We start from the raw sequence: 9,327 nt of genomic DNA on the forward strand, positions 1-9,327 counted from the left end.
CCTTCTAGTGTTTATCCAGTTCCCTTTGAAGGTTACTGTTAGAGCTGTATCCTATGACACAGTATATTTCAAAGCCTATTCATTGTTACGGGAAAAGGTATTTTTCTTATGCTACCTCTTAATCCTTCAGTGATTGATATTATTTCTTTTTATTTGCTCATTCAAAATCAATTATGACCCTTAATATCTCTGTCACATCTCTTGCCTTCTCTGTTAAAAGGCGAAAGTCCAATTTTTCTCCCAGAATAACTAATTACTTATCCTAGAAATTATTCAGGTATATCTCTTCTGCAACAACTCAATAATCCTTTATAATTGGTCCAGAACTAGAAATAATGTGTCAGCTGGTGTTTTGCTGTCTTGTGATGTGTCTACCTTTGTGTCCGTCTTTCTGTCTGCACGTGCTCACACACCATTCATAATTTTCTCCCCTCTCTTCCTGCAGGAATGAGCTGGAGCGTCAGTTTTTAGAGTTGCTTCAGTTCAATATCAATGTGCCGTCCAGTGTTTACGCAAAGTATTACTTCGATCTACGTTCCCTAGCAGAAGCCAATAACCTTAGCTTCCCATTGGAGCCACTCAGCAGGGAAAGGGCACAGAAACTTGAGGTAAGGGTTTCATATTGTGATTCACCAGCAGTGTCATGTGGCTTGGAGGTTGAGCTGTCCATTTACAATGACACCTTGCCAAAAATGACGCTTGTTTGTATTTCTGGCCCTGTGAGGGCATTGCTTTTGAACAAATTAGAAAATATTTGTATAATTTTGAAAAATGACATTTGGGCATCAGTGGTAATGAGCCGCCAAGGCTGAGAAAGTCTCTGGTTCAATCTCCCATTAATTTCAACATGAAACATGACTGGTCATTCACCTTGAACTTATGCCATTTGTAGGATATAGGTAATTGATGACAATGATCCTGTTCTGGGGAATAAATGATTCGATTCATGTTTTCCTCTGAATCACTTTGCATTGATTCGCACTGGAATATTGCGTGGATGATGTGAGGACAGACTGGTGTTTTATTGAATAATTTTTCAATCTGAAGTCTTGAGAATCATACACAATACATGATTATTTAGCTATCTTGGCAGCATAGTTACTAGCTTCTGTCAAACCGTGCCTCAGTGTGCAACTGAACTTATCCAGCGACAACTTGAAATTAAAGTTGAAAAGTGGCCATTAGTCAGAACAGAAGCAAAACACATAATGACTCAGCAAAGCTTATTAGTGAAAATATTAGAAGATTTTTTTTTAAAAAATGGAAACAGGTGGCTAAAGAATTCATTCAACTGTAATCCAACATTCGGAACCAGATAACTTATGAGTTCTTTAGCTTTGGTGTTAAGTCAAGGAACATCTTGAGTACCCCTCAATTTTGATGCAAATGTCATTCTGTACTTAACATTGCTCTCAATTTGTCAGCGCTTGCCAAGAGGTGATTAAATTTCACTGCCTTAAAGCTCAGCCTTATATTTACTGTACAATATGGCAGGAAACGACATTGTGGTCAAATTGAAAAGATAGACATCTGATGCAGCCATGTTGGAGTGTGCCCTGATGGTGGCCTGGATTGAAATATAATTTGAAACATTTGTCCCCTTAATGATGTGTATACAGTCCATAAAGCTCAGGAACTGTTTGAAATGCTCAATTTTTTCCCTGTCCTGATTTTATTAATTCTCCGATGATTTATTGATAAGATAATGATTTATACCTGCACCTAATTGCAGGAATCGAGTCATTTTTGATTCTATAATTGAATGCAGAGATAAATCATAACCTATTCATGACAGTGCATTATGAAATAGAACTTTTTAAGTATGATGTTCTTCTGCTTTGAGATGATGCTGAATTACGAGTATAACAGGTACTGACTGTCTTTTTCATGTGTCTATAATTGAGCTGTGGAAAGTAACTTTGATTTGAAAGCTCCTTGAGTAGCTTGAATAACTTGGATGCTGCTATTCTTGGTATTATTTGCGATTAACAATGATTCTACTGATGTCTGTTTAGAGCAGTGATCGATTGGTTGGGAGTAATAATCATTTGAGAAAATGTATTTATCTCTGAGGGGGCAATGCAGTCAGTTTTCTCAGATGGAACTGAACCATTAAATGAGTATTGGTGAAGATATTCATGACCGACTTTTTATAATCACGCACAATCCGATTGGACCACAGTAGAGGGAGGTGTTTGGGTATTGGTAAACAGTGCTAACTTTAAACTGTAAACACTGTCCCCAGCTCAGGTCACTGTCTAAGCTTGTCTTGCCTGATCTGCTTATTTAAATCCTAGATAGACATCTATCTGCCAATGATACAGCTTGCCTCTCAATACTGTACAGACAATGTCCCAGACACCACAATTACCATCCCTCGATATGTCTTGTCCCACCAGCTGGACAGACTGAGCAGAGGTGGCAGTGGTATACAGTTGGGAGGGTGTTGCCCTGGGAATCCTCAACATTGACTCTGGACCCCATGAACTCTCATGCTTCAGGTTAAACATGGGTAAGGAAACCTCCTGGTGATTACCACATACCATTCTCCCTCAGCTGATGAAATGGTACTCCTCAATATTGAACAACACGTGTTGAACATGGGCAAGGAAATCTTCTGCTGATGACAACAGACTGTCCTTCCTCACTTGATAGATTGTTGTCCACTATGTTGAGCAACACTTAGAGGAAACTCTGAGGATGGCAAGGGCACAAAATGTACTCTGGCAATGGCATTTCAATGCCCACCGCTAAGATGTCTCGGCAGCAGTACTACTGATTGGGTCCTACAGAACATAGCTGCTAGACTGAGTTTGTGGCAGGTGGTGAGGGAACCAACAAGAAGGAAAAACTTACTCAAACACATTCTTATCAATCTGCCAGCTGCAGTTGCATCTGTCCATGTCACTATCGGTAAGAGTGACCATCGCGCAGTCCTTGTGGAGACAAAATCCCACCTTCACATTGACAATAACTTCATCGTGTTGTGAGGCACTATCACTGTGCTAAATGGGACAGACCGCACAAATCTAGCAGCTCAAGACTGGGCATCCATAAGGCGCTGTGGGCCATCAACAGCAACAGATTTATACTCCAGCACAATCTGTAACCTCATGGCCCAGTATGTCCTCTGCTCAACCATAATCATCAAGTCAGGAGATCAACCCTGGTTCAATGGAGAGTGCAGGAGAGCATGCCAGGAGCAGTACCAGGCATACCTGAAGATAAGGTAACTACCTGGTGAAGCCACCACATAGGAAAACTTGCACGCCAAACAGCATAAGCAGGAATTGATAGACAGAGCTAAGTGATCCCACAACCAACAGATCAGATCTAAGCTTTGCAGTCCTGCCAAATTCCAATCGTGAATGATGGTGGACAATTAAACAACTCACTGGAGGAGGAGGCTGCACAAATATCCTCATCTTCAATGACAGAAGAGCCCAGCACATCAGTGCAAAAGATAAGGTTGAAGCATTTGCAGCAATCCTCAGCCAGAAGTGCTGAGTGGATGATCTATCTCGGTCTCGTCCAGCGATCCCCAGCATTACAGATAATCTTCAGCTAATTCAATTCACTCCATATGATATCAAGAAACGGTTGGCAACACTGGATACTGCAAAGGCTACGGGTCCTGACAACATTGCAGCAATAGTTCTGAAGACTTGTACTCCAGAAATTGTCGCTCCCCTAGCCAAGCTGTTCCAGTGCACTTACAACTCTGGTATCTACACGACAATGTGGAAAATTGCCCAAGTATGTCCAATTCAACCCGGCCAATTACCGACCCATTCGTCTGCTCTCGATCATCAGTAAAGTGATGCAAGGTGTCATCAACAGTGACATCAAGCAGCACCTGCTCAGTGACACCCAGTTTGGGTTCTGCCAAGGCCACTCAGCTCATGATCTCATTACAGCCTTGGTTCAAACATGGACAAAGAGCTGAATTCCAGAGGTGAGGTGAGAGTGACAGCCCTTGATATCAAGGCAGCATCAAGGAGACTCAGCAAAACTGGTATCAATGGATATCAGGGGCAAATTCTCCAGTGGTTGGAGTTATACCTGACATATAGGAGGATGGTTGTAGTTGTGGAGGTCAATCATCTCAGCTCCACGACATCTCTGCAGAAGTTCCTCAGGGTGGTGTCTTTGGCCCAACCATCTTCAGCTGCTTCATCAACAACCTTCCCTCCTTCATAAGGTCAGAAGTGGGGATGTTCGCCAATGATTACACAACATTCAGCACCATTAGTGACTCCTCAGATACTGAAGCAGTCCATGTCAACATGTAACAAGATCTGGACAATATCCAGGCTTGAGCAGACAATGGCAATTGACATTTGCACCACACAAATGCCAGACTATGACCATCACCAATAAGAGACAATCTAACTACTGTCAATTGACCATCAAAGGTGTACCAATCACTGAATCCCCCACTATCAAAATCCTGGGGGTTACCATTGACCAGAAACTCAACTGGACTCACCACATTACGCAGTGGCTACAAGGACAGGCCAGAAGCTAGGAATACTGCAGCGAGTAACTCTCCTCCCATGTCCTCAAAGGCTGTCTGCCAATTACAAGGCACAAGTCGGGAGTGTGATGGAATATTCCCCACTTGCCTGGATGAGTGCAGCCCCAACAACACTCAAGAAGCTTGACACCATCCAAAACAAAGCAGCCTACTTGATTGGCACTACATCTGCATGCATTCACTCCCTCCATTGTCGGAGCTCAGTAGCAACAGTGTGTACTATTTACAAGGTGTACTGCAAAAATTTACCAAAGATCCTCAGATAGCATCTTCCAAACCCACGACCACCTTCATCTAGAGGGACAAGGGCACCAAACATATGGGAAAACCCAACCTCCAAGTTTCCCTTCAAGCCACTCACCATCCTGACATGGAAATAAATCGCTGTTCCTTCACCGTCACTGGGTCCAAATCCTGGAATCCCCCCTCCCTAATGGCATTGTGGGTTAACCCACAGCCGGTGGACTGCAGTGGTTCAAGAAGGCAGCTCACCATCACCTTCTCAAGGACACCTAGGGATGGGGCAAGAAATGCTGGCCAGCCAGCAATGCCCACATCCACAAATGAATAGAATGGATGAAGGGACAGATTGCTGGGTCAGGGTATGGTTGTGTTCGATTAAGAGATTGGACTGGGAGGTGGTAACAGGCCAGGTTGGCATGAAAGGAGGGATAGGGTGTTTTTTAGTTCAGGAGGGTTGGGAGTTTCCATTTTGTAGTTACCCGGGCGTTGTAACAAGTTTTAACTTTCCCTCCAACTATTTGGGTAAATGATTCAGAACCCTCAAAAGTCTGTAACTCTAACTCAGTAGTACACTTTTCCAGGGAGCTCAGAAGATCTGGGCCAATATCTTCATGAGAATTGTAGTCACATTTGTATAATTCTACCGTGAGTAAATAGCCTGCAGCTGACTGTTGTTTTAAATGCTTGCTTTACAAAGCAGAAGTAGACAATGACCAGTTTCCTCTCAGTGCAACAATTGGGGTTATTGACACAAATGCACAGCAGAATGTGCAGTATATTTTGCTAACTGACAAGTTGAAATGTGAAGGTCCAAAAGTTAGAAGTGTGGTTAGCACAAAGTCATGAATTGTTCTGACTGCCTGAGTAACTTGCAGTATAACATTGTCTATAAGAGGAGAACGACGCCCATGCACACTGCCAACATTTTAAACATTGTTTGTTCAGATGTGCCTTATACCATCTGTTGCACCTTTAACCCTTGTCATCTTTACATTTTGCAGGCACTGTCCCGACTATGTGAGGACAAGTATAAAGACTTGAGGAAATCTGCTCGGAAACGGTCAGCCAGTGCAGATAATCTGACTGTGATCAGATGGTCCCCGGCCATCATTCCCTAACAGTGGGCAATTTTGCTTAAGTATGTTTGCTGTCGTCCATCCAGTTTTTACCTCGGGGGAGAAAAAGAGACTTTTAAAGACTTTGGCAAGATGCCTTTACAGTGCCTCCATCTTGTGTAGCGCAGGAAAATGGGAAATCTCATTGGAGAAAACAAAAATAACAGTATGAATTTGTGAGAAAGCACTGTCATCTCGAGCATTTTCACTGCCTCTAACCCCCTTTAAATGGGTTTTAATACGGGAGCCACATAACTAATGTAAAAGGGGGATAAGAAGTTGGAAAGTTGAGGAAAAAGATTGCCAATTTAAACAGTCAGTTTGTTTGCAGGGAAGATACAGAGGCAAGTGGATAAAGTAAGAGGTTTGTCTTTATTGCGTGTCTGAAGCAATTTGTGGAGTGGCAGTGTTTCATTTTAATTTATTCTAAAGGTGTGACCGGTAAATTAATGGCCTGCAGGAACAAAACTTTCACGGGTGTGTAAAGATGAGCCACTTGTGTGAATTGTCACACGATGGCCAGCAATGCTATATTTCCGAATCTGTTTCGAGGTGTGCTTAAAGGTTCTATTGGTTGCACCCAAACCACACACAAAGGCAGTATCTCCCTCAGGGGACAAACCCGAGGTGTCCTCTTTCAGTCCTGAGAGTAACCACTGTAAGAAGCAGACAGCTCTGGCACACTTGTCTTAGGTGTCTTGCACGCACCAAACACAACATGATGTAGTTGGCAGTACCTGGTCCAATGCCCTCAATATATTCCACAAGATATCGCACATTGTTTTTGATCCAGTACATCATCATCTTTGTGTTTTGCTGCAGTGTTCTGCATAATCCAGAGGCTGTCGAGAAGCACAAGATGTCATTTTGATCTATATTAGGGTATCCACTTCTGTTTTCATATTGCTAATCATTTTATGAATATATTCAAATTTTTATTTTATTATCTGTCATTTCTTAATGTTTAGCTTTGACTTGTCAGTTTATGTTAGCATGCAGATGCAGACATTATAGTAAAGATTTGTATATGTATGAAAAATCATTCTTATTCTTAATTTGTAGACTTTTTTCGCCTTTTGCATGCTTTTTGACAATATGTTCCATTACATGCAGACAGGTTTTGTCATGGGTCTGCTATTTATAGATATGTCTGGGATGGTGGCATGTTAGATGTAGTCGAGTTGCTTTTCTGTTCTGATGCTCTAATTATGAACCTCAACAGTACCCTCTACTGGAAGTTTTCAGAATTTCTTTTGTACAATTCCTTAAAAGGCACACTCGGCTTTTGTAATTCTTTCTTTCACACTCAAATCAAGCTTACTGCTGTTATTAGCGCACAATTTTAGTCACAAATGAGTCCAAAAATTCGACTGTTCATAAAGCTTAGTTTTGTATTTTGCACTGGACTGATTGCAATGTAGGACTCTGACGGAAACTGAAGCACAGATAACACTGAACATACTTGTTACCAGAAGGGTTTTGCTCCATTTAATTGGCGAACACCAGCTTAATTTCCTTTCTGCATGAAACGACCGATTGAAAACGCAATGTGCCCTGTTGAGTGAAAGCAATACAAATACCTGAATGCTGGGCAAAGTGATGTCAACATGTCTGTTCACAATAAGCATGAAGTTGGGTGGTGCATTCACTGATTTTGCTTTCAGTTTCATTTTGCTCATCTGAGGCAAATTGTTGTGAACTAATGGGAAGACATTCCACACAACGATAAAACATGAAAATTAGTTAACTGCATTGCTCCAGTGGCTCCAACAACGAATACAATGTGCAGTTTAGTACTAAGCCATAGAGACCAGGGGTGGAGGAATTGTTTGGGAGCTCTAATTGGCCTCAGCATTAAAACTTAAAAAAGTGCAGGCAATCAAACTGCTTCGTGCTTTCCAGTATCCGTTGTTGGCAACAGTGTGGATGCCGACAGTATTGGGCCTGCCTGTGATGCTCATCTTCAGCTGTCTGGTTTCACGAAAAAAAAACAATGACGGATAGGGTGAGGTGCCCAGAGAGCTGCTGCCATTCGTGGAATCATTCCCTAGCAAAGACAATGTCTTCAGAAGAATAGGAGAGCAAAATTAGGTTTGAAAAATATTAGTTGTGTTAATTATTGAATCAATGCCTAAAATTCCAATCTATTTTGACCAAAATTTTAAGTCAAGATTAATATTTTACACCCTTACTGATTTAATCAGTTTAATTTTTTTGATACACAGTTTTCCAAGTATTTTAGGGAGACCAATCATCGTGTTAACATTACTGCGAGTGAATTTTAGTGAGATGAACATTGATGATATCTGTAATTATCTGAGTACAAGTGTACTTTTGTGAAGTTTATTAAACTTGTCAAAGATTGTATAACCTATTTATTGTATGTATGTACATACAGTCTGATGCTTACTTAAAATGTAAAGTGGTCTCAGTAGAATCTCGCTCAGTCTAGTTTAGACTGGTGATTCTTGCTTAGCCTTGTGCACTGGACTCTACCTCTGTATAGAGAGTTTTTTCCCGATCTTTCATTATTTGGAACTGATAAAGTTTTTTTGTGACAAATTGATTATGTACCTTATGTTTCTTGTGCTGAGAAAAATCTACTGTAGCTATTTTTCAGTTTGATTTCTGATGGGTAAAACTGAGAAATAAGGCTTACATCGAGCATTTTTATGTTTCTTTGTATTAATGAAAACAACAGTGCTTTTGCGTTTTCCTCCCATTTTGTTTGGTCAACTTTGCCAAATACGAAACAGTATCCTTGGATAAACTGCACAATACCAACAGATTGATGTTCTGGACTGTAACTCATCCTCAACCAAGCAGTAATCTACCAAAGGGCTGCACCCTGCTTAAAAATTTGGGTAAACTGATTATTTCCCATTGCTTCCCATTACTGTAATGGTGAATGACCATTTTAATAAAGATAGGTGCCAATTTGGTTACACCGTGCATATTTGTGTTTATTCAAAAGACTGTGAGGAATTTTTCTGATGGACTCTGTGAGATATCAAAGTTGGAATTCATAATTTAGCAATATTCATCCTAATTTTGTTTGAAGATTATAAATTTTACCTGATTTACATTTCAAGTCTTGATTAATTTATCAACCCATTGATTTTGGCTTTTTGTCTCTATCTTCTTTTTGTGTCAACTTCTGGTTATTCTTCACGCAGCTAAGATTTTCCCTTGGTGAACTTTTATTGCTTCTGACCTTGCCTATTTTATGCACAGTTTAGGTGTGTATACAATTTGAAGATTTTACCAATGTACCTACTTCCAATTATCAAGTCTTTCTCTGTTCTATTTTATTGTATCCTGATGTAGTGCCTTGAAAAAGAAGAAAGATTATTCTTTACATAGCACTTTTCGTGACTCCAGGATACTCCAAATAGCTTTATAGTCAATAGAAGTGTCTCGAAGCTTAGTGAC

General features: G+C 40.7%; 1 protein-coding gene across 3 annotated transcripts in view; it reads left to right on the forward strand.

Moving 5' to 3' along the window:
• The window catches only part of ccny (cyclin Y), a 240,686-nt gene extending 231,820 nt beyond the window's left edge, over positions 1 to 8,866 (forward strand). For 2 of the 3 annotated variants that reach the window (XM_059639396.1, XM_059639401.1), the window contains exons 9-10: positions 446 to 608; positions 5,782 to 8,866. In XM_059639396.1, coding sequence (XP_059495379.1) covers positions 446 to 608; positions 5,782 to 5,898 — 280 coding nt within the window. In that variant the 3' untranslated portion in view covers positions 5,899 to 8,866. The remainder of the gene's footprint in view (positions 1 to 445; positions 609 to 5,781) is intronic. The other variant, XM_048521400.2, reaches the window with a different exon arrangement.
• Positions 8,867 to 9,327: the final 461 nt, after the last annotated feature.

Source organism: Stegostoma tigrinum, chromosome 2, assembly GCF_030684315.1.
Source record: "Stegostoma tigrinum isolate sSteTig4 chromosome 2, sSteTig4.hap1, whole genome shotgun sequence".
NCBI classification, from domain to species: domain Eukaryota; kingdom Metazoa; phylum Chordata; class Chondrichthyes; order Orectolobiformes; family Stegostomatidae; genus Stegostoma; species Stegostoma tigrinum.